The following is a 16,338-nucleotide window of genomic DNA, read 5'->3' on the forward strand; positions in this document are numbered from 1 at the left end:
AGGGTCCATTGCAACACAGACCACGCCTAGTATTGATCAAAAACAGATTGGAGATGGACTGTGATGTGACTTCATCATGATAAGATTCATGGATGTGAATATGGATTGGTACCGTGTGTATGTATGGCAGTGGTGGGACTAAAACAATCAGACAGAAATGTAAAATTGTATTGTTCAGTTAAGACTGAGCCAACAGCCATCATTTGAGTACAGCCAGAACGGGAGGTGGAATACAACTCTTTTAATTGCAAAAGGGAATTGGTTAATACATAGAGTGAAGCACTGAAACAAGCCACTGTGACATTGCAAAAACACCATTAAAGAGGACGTTGTACATTTCCCAGTAACCCAAGTCATTCCATCAGAGATGCATTCAAAGAGAACAGAAGGAGAGTACGTTTGCACTATAGTTACCCTGGCATTCTACAAAACAATGTATGAGAGATCACACTGCGCTGATGGCAGCTCTACAATTCAAGACATTTAAAAATGCTTTACAAACAGTTTGTTAACAAAGAGGACATGTCTTAGTTTTCCTGTTTTTTTATTTGTTTTTTTTTTATCAAAAGACGCCAATCAAAAAAAAAAGGCACCACTGGAGGTGAGAGTTTGGCCCACACCTCCTGTATTATATGGTGGTGGCAGCTTCACACAAAACAACGGACCGACACTGTTAATGTTAAGCTGTAGAAAATCTGGGGCAAAGAGACAAGATATTGAACAGCTGGTGAGATAAAGTAGAACTGAATTCTCCAGAAAAGACTTTTATTTTACAAAGTGTTGATTCCCAGAAGATGTAAAAGTGGACATGCAGCTGTAGTGCTGACATCACAGTGACATCACTCCCTGCAGATGGCGGGTGTAAGTAGTCGAGAGTGTGCTGTGCTGCTCATTTGGGTCAGATTTGGGTCAGATCCAGAGAGAGGTTCACACTGGATCACTTTACATACGTAAATACCTTACATACGTAATACTTGGTCTAGTATTTCACACTATTCTTTGGGACGACTGCCACAGAAAAATGTCCCTATGCCTGCACTATAACACAATGATGTGTTAATCAGATTTCGCCGGACATCCTCTCTAGGAACATGACGTTACTATAACCATTCATGTGTTATCCGTCAAGAAAAGGAACAATGTTTTATACATATATATTACTTCATTTTTTTAATAATACTTTTTTCCGAACAAACAATTCAATTTCCTCCTATCTAAACTTTGAATTCAATCAGTAAGCGCTAAGAAAAAAGATTTAGCCATGCAAAATGTGAGAAGCTGTACTTATTTTTTTCTGTGCTGGTGAAAATCTATTTACCCTACAAGGACATGGTCTGGTTAGAATGGTCTCATGGGAGGCCTCAGTAACAAGCAGACAGTACAGCACAGTAGCAGACAGGTATGTCTCCACTGGGGGAACTACGGATGATCTTCATTTTAGATTTCCACTTTGCTTGATACAATATATACTTTGGCTTTGACATTTTTTATTGTAAGGATCATTTATTCTAAACTTGCCTCAATATAAGTACACCTGGCTTTATCACATCTCCATTGAAGTCTCCATCTTAGAATCAGTCACAAAAAGGAGTTCAAATAATCATCACCAAAATACATTTAAGAATCCTAAACCGTTATTTAATAAAACAAAAAAGGATGTGCTTGTTTGTTTTAAAAAAGGGCCAATTTTTTTTCTGGCTTTGGTTGGGTTTGTACACACTAATAGAACTTCCCCCAGTACCCCTACTCTATATGCCCACGGTTTCAAAGCTGCTTGGCGCCACTGTGCCTTGCAGTTTTTGAAGACCTCATAGATAGATGATGCACAGAAAACATGTTATGTTGACTCAACGTTTGGCAGGCGTTGTATTGACGTTTTTATGAAAGCATAGTTATGAATGTTAGGCATTAGCTGGGATGTTGCAATGGCTATACACAGTATTTACAGTAGATGAAAAGGAGGACATTCACCTCTCACGGCTAAAGCGCCTTCCCCTAAAAATGTTCTTATTACTTTTAACAGCTTGAACCATAGCACAGAAAGAGAGAGGACAAAGAGGGACATTATGAGCAAAACTTGACTACTGACTACTACACCCCAGAGAAATAGTCCATTTGCTGCTTGGAATTGTGCACTTGAATTGGGAAAATCGTAGAAATGTGTGATTTGCCCTATATCAGAATGCATGGTTTTCAACTGGAAAGAAATACACTTTTGTAGTTACATTGTGGGAACTGCATCTTTGAAATTGCTTGTTAGTAAATGATGTGCCCCTTCTGAGAGCATAAGAGGAACCATTGGACTTTCACACAATAGAAGGATTTGGCGAATTTGTAAGATGCAGTAATTCGTACATCATTGTCGTATACGCCCAGCATATACATTCTTAACAACATAGGATATAAAAAACAAGATCTAGTGGTGAATTCTCAAGCAGCAAAAGGTGGAACAGCCGTGGTGGCCAAGGTCAGATAGACATAGCACGTGGCACCAGGGAGAGATCAAATGGAGAAGTCCTCCCGGATAGTACACTAGAGGATGCTGGCCGTTAGTGAAGGTGGAGAGCACCAGAGATACCTCCAAGTGGCAGGCCAGGGGGAGACGGGTAGGCAGGCAGCAGCTGACAGACAGGAGGCTCTACATGGACTCCCCAAGAGAATCATCATCATCCAGAGATAGGGGCAGGTAGAGATCCTACAGGGAAAAACATGGGAGGATCAAAGTCTTAATGAGCTAGGGGACACTTCCAATTCAATGAGTTCTGAGCTAAGCTATTGGGCTTGTAGGTGCAGTATGAGAGAGAGGGGGGGGGAGAAGGCAGTATGAGAGAGAGAGAGGGGGGGGTAGGTAGTGCTATTTAGGTAGTGGAGTGAATGGGGTACCTTCTGCTTGCGGTGGATGCCTGGGCTGTTGGGGGTGGAGGTGGGGGACTGCTTGGAAATTGGGGTGGAGAGCTGGCTGCTGGAGCCCGTCCCATTGGCTGTGAGAACCCAAACGGAGCGAGAAAGAAAGGGAGGTGTAAAGAGAGAGAATACGAAAGGTAAATGGAGAAAGAAAGAAAGAAAGAGAAAGAAAGAGACCAGTGAATTAGACAGTGTGTATGCCAGGACTCCTTGGCCCCAGAGTAGGGTCATTCCTGGGCTTTGCCCTCACTTGGTTGTAGACAGAGTCTCTCTGGGCGGCTGACTGACTGACCGGGTCCCTGTTTGTTCCTCTCTGCTGGAGGACATTTGGCCATTGCTCTACAGCCCTGGCAGGTTGCTAGGATACCCCTGGCCTTGACAGTGTTTACATCTGAGAGTGGTGTGATGTGTCGTAGTTTGTGTAGTAAGACTTTTTAAAAGGCTTTTGTCTTTAAGAGAAAAACAGAACCCTTAAGGAAAGACTTTGAAACAGATGGTTAGCCTCTCTTCCAGTCTGAATTGTAAACAGGCACAGTGGACCAAGAGCTTTGCAGATGAAGCCAACTCCAATGCAATGAAGTTCATATCTTCATCCAGACCTAAAATATCTATTTAACTAAAACCAGGAAAACAAAAGTAAAAAGCCAAGAAAGGCCTCAAATGTAGCAGTGTCATGTAGAGAGAATGACATGAAAGCAGTATCTACAGAACTAGGTGGGGAAGGCAATAAAGATATCTATTTTAGTCCATAGCCTATTTCAGAAGATTGGTCTATGGCTGTATGTATATATGCTGTATGACAGTATAATGGCCAGGAGATGAACTTCTCCTGTCACATACAGCCAACTGTTAGTCTGATTCCAGTCTTTCAATATAAATCCAATTTTGAAGCAGGGGTTAAACAGAAACATGCACCACAGATAACTGAAAACATGGCTTTTATTTCAAAAGAACAAAACATTTGAAATAAAAACGAAACAAACAAACAACAAAACAAAAGTGTTAATAAAATAGTAAAACCCAAACCACCCCGGGGGGAAGGGGGTATATGGGTTAATATTAGGGTATATTGGGGTATAGGAGTTAATATTGGGGTATAGGGGTTAATATTGAGGTATAAGGGTTAATATTGGGGTAGATGTATAAGAGGGCAAGCATGCTCGACAGGTAGAAACCATATCAGTAAGCCAGCCTAATAAACATATAAGTAATCATATAAGTAATCAGTGTATCAGTACTCAATACAAAACTGTGTGATTGTTAAAAGGGTATATGTTGGATGACTTACATGTACAATAATGAAAAACCAAAAAGAAAACAGTGTGGTGGTGTCATTTAACAGCGTACTATTTTGATAATGTGTCTGACTGCGGTGTAAAATCGGGGCCCCTCTACCCTAAGTGTTTCCCCACCCCTCCTGATCCGTCGCCCACCCGGGTGGCCACCCTACTCTCATGTCTTGACTGTAAAGAGGCTGCTTAACCTTGGATACATTAGGAGGAATACTAGCCACTTGGCTGTCCATCTGCTGCCTTTAAGGGCAAGCCCTCCCCCGACCCCCACCAGCTCTCACTGAAATATTCAAGAGCACTGAGAGAGGGAGTCGGGCAGCAGAATCTGGCTGGGAGGACACACTGACCTCACATTCACCCGCCACCAGCCAGACTAGCCAGCCAACTCACTGTGGAGTGACACAGGGTGACAGGGGGACACCAAGCAGCATTCTACACTATACCCCAGCCTGACACGTCAGCTAGGGTAGCACCTGGTGCGTGTGTGTGTGTTTTAGCCTACGTGTACACGTCGCTGGGTGAATTGATGTTTAGTTGTTCAAGGTGTGAGAATAAAGTGCCTAATTAACGGTCTCTCATGCCATAATCCCTTGACCCATGTAGTGAACCCTCTGACCTGTATAATCAGTGGTTACAACGGGTCTAGTAGTTAGAGCTGAGGGAGACTGCTGCCCCTTCCTGAGTGTTCTCTTCAAACCTCTGTACATCTCGTTGTACATCTCGTTGGCCCTCTCTTTGTCACAGACAGCGTATGTCAAGAATATTAACCGCTCTAAGCGCTTCAGACAGATGTTTACAATCCTCCACTACCTTTGTTTTCTTTTCATATTTCATCTTTTTTTTATCAATGCTTAAGGACAGCAGATCTGGATTAGTATCATTTTGTGATTCGTAATCTGTTCAGATTATCCTGATCAAACAGAGGCTGGATTTCTTTGTGTCCCCATTTCTATGTATTAGTGGGGGTTTGGTGCGGCGCGGCGCGCAGAAGGTGCTGTGCTACGATTAGAGGACAGTTCCCGCCGGTAAACACTGTCTGCCTCACTGCCTCACTCACAGGACAGACAACGAGCACCAGAGTTTAAACACCCTGTCTGAGCAATACAATCCCGGACAACAACATGCAGATTACAGACATAAAGTATAATTCAACATAAAAAAAAGAAGAAGAAATGAAACTAAATCAAAACAACAGAAAAAAACTCACATCATATTAATGACATGTAAAAACAGTAATCACCACATGCATTCATATCAGTTGGTTTAAATCTAGCTGCTTTTAGAATCAGGGTGGCTGGATGCTGAGAGTAAGGGGGTGAGTAGTAGTAACTCTGTAATAGTCTATGTGATGAAGCCGGTCTATGTCGGGTGTGGGCTTCCATGGGCAGTCACATTATAGATCAGACAATAATGAGCTCACTCGATTCAGCAGGAGACTTGCTGCGCCGGATCTGACCTGGACTTTTCTTCTTCATCATCCTGCAACCTTCTGTGGAGAGAAATGTACACACACAAACACACACACCACACAAACACCACACACACACACACACACAGTGTGTGAGCATAAGACAAACAAACGCCACAGTAACTACAGTAGCGTCTTCCACATGAAAGGCCGCATTGACAAAGAAACAGACGTTCATGCAAACAGACTGACACAATGGGAACATGGACACTGTAAATGGTCATTTATGGCCACATATGTGTCTTTCACGGAGTCCACTGTTGCTGCAATGTTTTCAGTCAGGGGGATTGGGTGACAGTTTGGTAGTGTCTGTTGTACAAAGAGTAGCTTCATAGTGAGCTTCAATCTATGTGACTTCTGTGTGTGTGGTCCCGTGTGGCTCAGTTGGTAGAGCATGGTGTTTGCAACGCCAGGGTTGTGGGCTCGATTCCCACGGGGGACCAGTACGGGGGGAAAACATGTATGAAATGTATGAAAAATGTATGAAATGTATGAAAAATGTATGAGATGTATGCATTCACTACTGTAAGTCGCTCTGGATAAGAGCGTCTGCTAAATGACTAAAATGTAATTGTAAAAATGCAGCAATTCTATGTATGGTAGTTTGGTGATATTGTACTGCAGTTTGGTGATATTGTACTGTAGTTTGGTGGTACTGTAGTTTGGTGATATTGCACTGTAGTTTGGTGATATTGTACTGTAGTTGGGTGATATTGTACTGTAGTTTGGTGATGTTGTACTGTAGTTTGGTGATGTTGTACTGCAGTTTGGTGATATTGTACTGCAGTTTGGTGATATTGTACTGTAGTTTGGTGATGTTGTACTGTAGTTTGGTGATGTTGTACTGTAGTTTGGTGATATTGTACTGTAGTTGGGTGATATTGTACTGTAGTTTGGTGCTGTTGTACTGTAGTTTGGTGCTGTTGTACTGTAGTTGGGTGATATTGTACTGTAGTTGGGTGATATTGTACTGTAGTTTGGTGCTAGCCTTGTATGGCATGCAGTCTAATGTGTGTATGTAAAGCGTTGAGGTTTGCTGTATGTACAGTAGTTGTGTATGCCGTGTGGTTTATTCTGGGTCATTGCATTAACAGTGAAGCATGAAGCCGACATCCACAAAGAATCCTAGACATCCTCCCCTCCTCCCTCGCCTTCCTTGCCCTCCCTCTCCACTCCCCCTCCACTCTCTGCTCTCAGTACTCCACAGTGCCTCCGCCTTCCTCTCAGTACCACACAGCCGTTCTATACCTCCACCATCCTCTCTCCTCCTTCAGAATGTCTGATCTTCCACCTCTGTGCTCTCAGTGCCACACAGCCGTTCTATTCCTCCACCCTCCTCTCTCTGTAAATGCTAATCGCACTGTCTGTCTGTCCTTCCTGTCTGCTGTGAGCTGATCACACTGTGTCTGTCTGTCTCTGTTTTCCTAACCTTTACGCACCAGGAGTCACCCACACAGCCAGATGCTTGTGTGCCAGCGCTAGTGTGAAATGCCACCGGGCATTCAAAAATCCTTCACATCCAAAGAGCACATCAGACACTCACCTCCCCTCTAACGCCCCTCTCGCCCACTCTCTCTCTGGCAGAGACTTACGTGTTTAGGAGACACCTGCTCTGCTGCACCCCCTAAGGAGAGGAATGGCATGGCCCAAAGGTGACAGAAGTGCCAGATGGGCTTATTCTGAAAATGGGCATGTTATGCCCTCACTAAAACAGTTACTAGTTCAATAACATACTGCGTTTGGCAACATGTTTATGATGTTTTTCTCAAGGCTTATGCATAATGTATTCAGGCCTTGAACGGGTTAATTAAAGGGCCTTGAGTTAAGCCCACATTTGCCATTTGAACTGGATCCAATTCGGCTTTTAGTGATGCTTATTACATACTGAGCTACAAACTCTCCCCTCTGTCTCCTGCAATGGCCATAAAATCTGGCTGAACTTTAATGTGCAAATCTGATAAAACAACAGGATCCAAATCTATACCAAATAGGGCTGTGTATGGTGATAAGATTGGACTATCGATGTGAAAACGCTGTATCAGCTTGGACCAGAGATAGGGCCCAGTCCTTCCCCTGCCTCTGGCCCCACCCAGGCCAACTCAGTGGTCTCCAGCAGACATGATATGATGTCAGTGTGATGTCGGCATGACCCCACTGACCTTGGTTATTAAAGGCCCCCTGGGCTGATTTGGGTTTGGTTCCAGAGGGGTAGTGTGCTGAAAGAAAGGAACCACAACATTAAAGCACACGGGTCAACTCCTTCACACAAGAACCCAGTGAGAGGCAGGCAGCGGGTCAGGAAATGGACCCTGTCTAAAACACATCAAACCTACACCGATGCTGTATAGTAGTTGTGTATATTATGAGTTCCCTTTACTTCTGATCTCCCTGCTAAACTCAGCAAAAAAAAGAAACGTCCTCTCACTGTCAACTGCGTTTATTTTCAGCAAAATTAACATGTGTAAATACACTGCTCAAAAAAATAAAGGGAACACTTAAACAACACAATGTAACTCCAAGTCAATCACACTTCTGTGAAATCAAACTGTCCACTTAGGAAGCAACACTGATTGACAATACATTTCACATGCTGTTGTGCAAATGGAATAGACAACAGGTGGAAATTATAGGCAATTAGCAAGACACCCCCAATAAAGGAGTGGTTCTGCAGGTGGGGACCACAGACCACTTCTCAGTTCCTATGCTTCACCCTATGCTGGCTGATGTTTTGGTCACTTTTGAATGCTAGCGGTGCTTTCACTCTAGTGGTAGCATGAGACGGAGTCTACAACCCACACAAGTGGCTCAGGTAGTGCAGCTCATCCAGGATGGCACATCAATGCGAGCTGTGGCAAGAAGGTTTGCTGTGTCTGTCAGCGTAGTGTCCAGAGCATGGAGGCGCTACCAGGAGACAGGCCAGTACATCAGGAGACGTGGAGGAGGCCGTAGGAGGGCAACAACCCAGCAGCAGGACCGCTACCTCCGCCTTTGTGCAAGGAGGAGCAGGAGGAGCACTGCCAGAGCCCTGCAAAATGACCCCCAGCAGGCCACAAATGTGCATGTGTCTGCTCAAACGGTCAGAAACAGACTCCATGAGGGTGGTATGAGGGCCCGACGTCCACAGGTGGGGGTTGTGCTTACAGCCCAACACCGTGCAGGATGTTTGGCATTTGCCAGAGAACACCAAGATTGGCAAATTCACCACTGGCGCCCTGTGCTCTTCACAGATGAAAGCAGGTTCACACTGAGCACGTGACAGACGTGACAGAGTCTGGAGATGCCGTGGAGAACGTTCTGCTGCCTGCAACATCCTCCAGCATGACCGGTTTGGCGGTGGGTCAGTCATGGTGTGGGGTGGCATTTCTTTGGGGGCCGCACAGCCCTCCATGTGCTCGCCAGAGGTAGCCTGACTGCCATTAGGTACCGAGATGAGATCCTCAGACCCCTTGTGAGACCATATGCTGGTGCGGTTGGCCCTGGGTTCCTCCTAATGCAAGACAATGCTAGACCTCATGTGGCTGGAGTGTGTCAGCAGTTCCTGCAAGAGGAAGGCATTGATGCTATGGACTGGCCCGCCCGTTCCCCAGACCTGAATCCAATTGAGCACATCTGGGACATCATGTCTTGCTCCATCCACCAATGCCACGTTGCACCACAGACTGTCCAGGAGTTGGCGGATGCTTTAGTCCAGGTCTGGGAGGAGATCCCTCAGGAGACCATCCGCCACCTCATCAGGAGCATGCCCAGGCATTGTAGGGAGGTCATACAGGCACGTGGAGGCCACACACACTACTGAGCCTCATTTTGACTTGTTTTAAGGACATTACATCAAAGTTGGATCAGCCTGTAGTGTGGTTTTCCACTTTAATTTGGAGTGTGACTCCAAATCCAGACCTCCATGGGTTGATAAATTGGATTTCCATTGATTCTTTTTGTGTGATTTTGTTGTCAGCACATTCAATTATGTAAAGAAAAAAGTAATTAATAAGATTATTTCTTTCATTCAGATCTAGGATGTGTTGTTTAAGTGTTCCCTTTATTTTTTTGAGCAGTATATTTGTATGAACATAAGATTCAACAACTGAGACATAAACTGAACAAGTTCCACAGACATGTGACTAACAGAAATTGAATAATGTGTCCCTGAACAAAGGGGGGGTCAAAATCAAAAGTAACAGTCAGTATCTGGTGTGGCCACCAGCTGCATTAAGTACGGCAGTGCATCTCCTCCTCATGGACTGCACCAGATTTGCCAGTTCTTGCTGTGAGATGTTACCCCACTCTTCCACCAAGGCACCTGCAAGTTCCCGGACATGTCTGGGGGGGAATGGCCCTAGTCCTCACCATCCGATCCAACAGGTCCCAGACGTGCCCAATGGGATTGAGATCCGGGCTCTTCGCTGGCCATGGCAGAACACTGACATTCCTGTCTTGCAGGAAATCACGCACAGAATGAGCAGTATGGCTGGTGGCATTGTCATGCTGGAGGGTCATGTCAGGATGAGTCTGCAGGAAGGGTACCACATGAGGGAGGAGGATGTCTTCCCAGTAACTCACAGCGTTGAGATTGCCTGCAATGACAACTAGCTCAGTCCGATGATGCTTTGACACACCGCCCCAGACCATGACGGACCCTCCACCTCCAAATCGATCCCGCTCCAGAGTACAGACCTCGGTGGAACGCTCATTCCTTCGACGATAAACGTGAATCCAACCATCAACCCTGATGAGACAAAACAGCGACTCGTCAGTGAAGAGCACTTTTTGCCAGTCCTGTCTGGTCCAGCGACGGTGGGTTTGTGCCCATATGCGACGTTGTTACCGGTGATGTCTTGTGAGGACCTGCCTTGCAACAGGCCTACAAGCCCTCAGTCCAGCCTCTCTCAGCCTATTGCGGACAGTCTGATCACTGATGGAGGGATTGTGCGTTCCTGGTGTAACTCGGGCAGTTGTGTTGCCATCCTGTACCTGTCCTGCAGGTGTGATGTTTGGATGTACCAATCCTGTGCAGGTGTTGTTACATGTGGTCTGCCACTGCGAGGACGATCAGCTGTTCGTCCTGTCTCCCTGTAGCGCTGTCTTAGGCGTCTCACAGTATGGCCACATCTGCAGTCCTCATGCCTCCTTGCAGCATGCCTAAGGCATGTTCACGCAAATGAGCAGGGACCCTGGGCATCTTTCTTTTGGTGTTTTTCAGAGTCAGTAGAAAGGCCTCTTTAGTGTCCTAACTTTTCATAACTGTGACCTTAATTGCCTACCGTCTGTAAGCTGTTAGTGTCTTAACAATCGTTCCACAGGTGCATGTTCATTACTTGTTTATGGTTCACTGAACAAGCATGGAAATCAGAGTTTAAACCCTTTACAATGAAGATCTGTGAAGTTATTTGGATTTTTACGAATTATCTTTGAAAGACAGGGTCCTGAAAAAGGAACGTTTCTTTTTTTTGCTGAGTTTATATAGAGAGGTGTCGATGTATGAGAGGGAGCTGAGTGTGCAGTGGCCTGTGTAGCTATTATGTAAAAATAGTCTACGAAGCTTGTAGGGAGTAGCCAGGGAAGCTTGGTAGCTCCTTTCTTCTCCACTCAGAGTCAGTATCAGCACCACTGGATCATCTGACCTAAACCTGTCACCACCAAGATGAATGACTGTTCCTCTTCCCATGCTTATCCCTCCCTGTTGCTTCCTTCACACAACACGCACAGCAGGTCTATACATTAACATACACTACCCACACATAAATACACAAAGCCACACATTCACTGAGAGGAGTGATACATTTACTCTGGTATGTAAGAGGCATCTGTCCCAGCGTAGCATGGAAAAACCTGTCCTATATGTAGACCCGTCTTTTGAAATGTGATGTGAGGAAAACATAAAATGGCCATTCTACAGTCCTTCCCATATGGCCCTGGTGGTGCCTGAACCTATTTGGCATTTGAGGCGCCCTAGAGACTACTTATCGATCAGTTAGCATGGCTAAAGCCTAATTTACATCAACTCCGTCTAAATAATGAGCTCTAGTTCAGTACTGATGTGAAAGACCTAAGTGTTGGACTGCGAGGAGAAAACTCAAAAGGAGACAAAAGGGGATTTTGCTATGTGATGTATTTACCAGTCATTCCATTGAACAGCTAGCTAGCCTACATGTGGACTGAGCTGCTGTATGTTAACTCTAGACAATATCTGGGTTCACTGGCGTGCAGATATTTATTTAACTTTCTATTTCAGATAGATTCTTTACTTTCTAAATCAGACAACAGACCTGTGAGTTCCTGTCTGAGTTCCTGTCTGAGTTCCTGTCTGAGTTCCTGTCTGAGTTCCTGTCTGGGTGGATGTGAGAGAGAATGAAATATACAGTAGTCAGCATACACTCAGTGTACAAAACATTAGGAACACCCTCCTAATATTGAGGTGCACACCCTTTTGCCGTCAGAACAGCCTCAATTCGTCGGGGCTTGGACAAGTTGGCTGGATGTCTTTTGGGTGGTGGACCTATCTTGATACACACAGGAAACTGTTGAGCGTGAAAAACCCAGCAGCATTGCAGTTCTTGACACAAACCGGTGCGCCTGGCACCTACTACCATACCCTGTTCAAAGGCATTTAAATATTTTGCCTTGCCCATTTACCCTCTGAATGACACACATACACAATCCACGTCTCAATTGTCTCAAGGCTTAAAGTGGAACTGACAGCATTTTAGCAACATGAAATCTTAGTTGTTCATAAACACCCCCAGGAAGAATATGACACTTTTAAAAAACATTTTTTGACAAGCGATCACTTAGATATGGTGATTTTCACGTTTTCATAAATTCTTAGAACGTTTGAGAATTACGTATACTAAGGCATTTGTGAAAATTCTATAGCAGTATAGAGTGGGAAAGCTTCCGTGCGTTTGGACACTTAGTAGACACTGCAGTAAATAAAACATCTGTCTCATCCAGGACTGGAGTCTACGCTGACCGGTGCATCATAGCCAATCAGAGCTACAGTAGGCCTTTATGCCAACAAGCCATTGCCACATAGGCCTGCTATCATTCACTTTGAACTGGCCTGTGTGTTTACAGGCAGTTGTAACAGCTTGACTTTAGATCATTAGAAAGCATTCGCCAAAAGCCACAGAATACACCTGAATGGATTTCTGCAAATATGTCAATACCACGGGAGTCCTCTTACATTTGGGAAACATACAATCGTATTGATCAAACAACCATAAAAAGGTTGGCTCTCAACAAGATCAAGAACTAATGCTAACCAGAGCAAGATTAGCTCAAACATAACAAAAGAACATTAGATAAACCCTCTCAAACTTTTTCAGCTAGTTGGCCGTCAAAATTGTACTGATAAACAACGGGGAATTGTAGGCTATACGTCCTTCTACAGCTTGCCTGCCTGGCTAAAGTTGGCTAGCTTGCTATCTAGCTACTTCCAGAGACAAATGAGAGAACACCTCACTCTGACCATTTTACTCATCCTAGCAGAGCTGGTTAGCTAGGCTGTTCACATGTTATCTCGAGTGTTCGTGACGAACCATTTTTTTTGCATATGTTGACTGACACTGGTAATATTCAGCAGGTTTGGCGTAAATTCATCAGTTATTCTCAGTGATGTAAAGTACTTAAGTAAAAATACTTAAGTACTACTTAAGTCGTTTTTTTTGGAGTATCTGTATTTTAGTTTACTATTTATATTTTCCTAAAGAAAATAATGTACTTTTACGTCCCTACATTTTCCATGACACCAGAAGTACTCGTTACATTTTGAATGCTTAACAGGACAGGAAAATGGTCCAATTCACGCACTTATCAAGAGTGGAGGCAGCAAACAATGTACCAGGCCAACTGTGATTTACCTGGTAATCTTTTTTGGACAATCAAGAAATGTATTGGTGAATTACATTAAGCATGCATTGAACTGCATCCATCTAATCTGCCAACAATTTCTTAGTGTACGTCATGGAATGTTGAGTCAAATATAATCTATTTTTAAAACCTCTTATGAAGATGGATATGTAACATAAACTGGGAATTTGATATGTTTGGCTGATATTCTGATTGTCTGTTCGTTTCATACATGCAAAGTAGTTAAAACGCAATCAGTTCCACTTTAAAAATCCTTCTTTAACCTGTCTCCTCTCCTTCATCTGCACTGATTGAAGTGGATTTAACAAGTGGCATAAATAAGGGATCATAGCTTTCACCTGGATTCACCTGATGAGTCTATGTCATGGAAAGAGCAGCTGTTCTTAATGTTTTGTACACTCAGTGTATAGTAGCACAATCACATTGACAGATGAGAGAATGTCTAAAAAAGCGTTGTTACAGTGGTGTAGTATGTTACTAGTGATGTTACAGTAATGTAGTACGTGACTAGTGGTGTTACAGTGGTGTAGTAGGATACTAGTGATGTTTCAGTGGTGCAGTAGGTTACTAGTGATGTTAAAGTAATGTAGTACGTGACTAGTGGTGTTACAGTGGTGTAGTAGGATACTAGTGGTGTTACAGTGGTGCAGTAGGATACTAGTGGTGTTACAGTGGTGCAGTAGGATACTATTGGTGTAGTAGATGACTAGTGTTGTTAGAGTGGTGTAGTAGGTTACTAGTGGTGTTACACTGGTTTAGTAGGTTACCAGTGATGTTACAGTGATGTAGTAGGATACTAGTGATGTTACAGTGGTGTAGTAAGTTACTATTTGTGTAGTAGATGACTAGTGTTGTTACAGTGGTGTAGTAGGTGATTACTTTTGTTATAGTGGTGTAGTAGGTTACCAGCGGTGTTACAGTGATATAGTAGGTTACTAGTGGTGTTACAGTGGCGTAGTAGGTGACTAGTGGTGCAATAAGCTAATAGTGATGTTACAGTGGTATAGTAGGTGACTAGTGGTGTTACAGTGGTGTAGTAGGTGACTAGTGGTGCAATAAGCTAATAGTGATGTTACAGTGGTATAGTAGGTGACTAGTGGTGTTACAGTGGCGTAGTAGGTGACTAGTGGTGCAATAAGCTAATAGTGATGTTACAGTGGTATAGTAGGTGACTAGTGGTGTTACAGTGGTGTAGTAGGTGACTAGTGGTGCAATAAGCTAATAGTGATGTTACAGTGGTATAGTAGGTGACTAGTGGTGTTACAGTGGCGTAGTAGGTGACTAGTGGTGCAATAAGCTAATAGTGATGTTACAGTGGTATAGTAGGTGACTAGTGGTGTTACAGTGGTGTAATAGGTAACTAGTGATGTTACAGTGGTGTAGTACGTGACTAGCGGTGATACAGTGGTGTAGTTTGACAGATGATATTAAAGTGGTGTAGCAGGTGACTAGTGGTGCTACAGTTGTGTAGTAGGTTACTAGTAATGTTACAGTGGTGCAGAAGGTGACTAGTGGTGTTATAGTGGTGTAGTAGGTGACTAGTTGTGTTATAGTGGTGTAGTAGGTTACTAGTGGTGTTACAGTGGTGTAGTAGGTTACTAGTGGTGTTACAGTGGTGTAGTAGGTTACTAGCAGTGTTACAGTGGTGTAGCAGGTTACTAGTGATGTTACAGTGGTGTAATAAGTAACTAGTGGAGTTAGAGTGGTATAGAAGGTTACTAGTGGTGTTATAGTCGGGTAGAAGGTGACAAGTGGTGTTACAGAGGTGTAGTAGGTGACTACTGGTATAGCATGTTTCTAGTGGTGTTACAGTGGTGGAGTAGGTTATTAGTGGTGTTACAGTTGTGGAGTAGGTTACTAGTGGTCATACAGTGGTGTACTAGGTTACTAGTGGCGTAACAGTGGTAAAGTAGGTTACTAGTGGTGTTACAGTGGTGTAATAGGTGACTAGTCATGTTACACTGGTGTAATATGTTACTTGTGGTGTTACAGTGGTGTAGTAGGTGACTAGTGGTGCTACAGTGTTGAAGCAGTTTACTAGTGGTGTTAGTAGCGCAGTAGGTTACGAGTGGTGTTACAGTGGTGTAGTAGATGACTAGTGTTGTTACAGTGGTGTAGTAGGTTACAAGTGGTGTTAAAATGGTTTAGTAGGTTACTAGTGACATTACAGTGGCGCAGTAGGTGACTAGTGGTGTTACAATGGTGTAGTAGGTGACTACTGGTGTTACTGTGGTGTAATAGGTGACTAGTTGTCTTAGTGTTGCAGTAGGTTACAAGTGGTGTAATAGATTACGAGAGGTGTTACAGTGGTGTAGTAGGTGATTACTTTTGTTACAGTGGTGTAGTAGGTTACCAGTGGTGTTACAGTGATGTAGTAGGTTACTAGTGGTGTTACAGTGGTGTAGAAGGTTACTGGTGATAAAGTAGTGCAGTAGGTGACTAGTGGTGCTACAGTGGTGTAATAAGCTAATAGTGATGTTACAGTGGTGTAGTAGGTGACTAGTGGTGTTACAGTGGTGTAGTAGGTTACTAGACATGTTACAGTGGTGTAGTAGGTGACTAGTGGTGTTACAGTAGTGTAATAGGTGACTAGTGATGTTACAGTGGTGTCGTACGTGACTAGTGGTGATACAGTGGTGTAGTTTGTTGACTAGTGATATTACAGTGGTGTAGTAGGTGACTTGTGGTGTTATACTGGTGTAGTAAGTGACTAGTGGTGTTACAGTGGTATAGTAGGTGACTAGTGGTGTTAGTGGTGTAGTAGGTGACTAGTGGTGTTACAGTGGAGTAGCAGGTTACTAGTGATGC

At 43.8% G+C, this 16,338-nt stretch overlaps 1 protein-coding gene across 2 annotated transcripts in view; it reads right to left on the reverse strand.

Annotated features, from left to right (window-relative positions):
- Positions 1-226: 226 nt before the first annotated feature.
- LOC106603110 (neuronal migration protein doublecortin) overlaps positions 227-16,338 on the reverse strand; it is a 76,023-nt gene continuing 59,911 nt past the window's right edge. Inside the window, exons 5-8 of one of the 2 annotated variants that reach the window (XM_014196346.2) lie at positions 7,824-7,880; positions 5,617-5,685; positions 2,884-2,981; positions 227-2,695 (exon numbers count right to left, since the gene is read on the reverse strand). In XM_014196346.2, the coding sequence (XP_014051821.1) occupies positions 2,639-2,695; positions 2,884-2,981; positions 5,617-5,685; positions 7,824-7,880 (281 nt within the window). In that variant the 3' untranslated portion in view covers positions 227-2,638. The remainder of the gene's footprint in view (positions 2,696-2,883; positions 2,982-5,616; positions 5,686-7,823; positions 7,881-16,338) is intronic. The other variant, XM_014196347.2, reaches the window with a different exon arrangement.

The sequence above is a fragment of the Salmo salar genome, chromosome ssa04 (genome assembly GCF_905237065.1).
Source record: "Salmo salar chromosome ssa04, Ssal_v3.1, whole genome shotgun sequence".
In the NCBI taxonomy this organism is placed as follows: domain Eukaryota; kingdom Metazoa; phylum Chordata; class Actinopteri; order Salmoniformes; family Salmonidae; genus Salmo; species Salmo salar.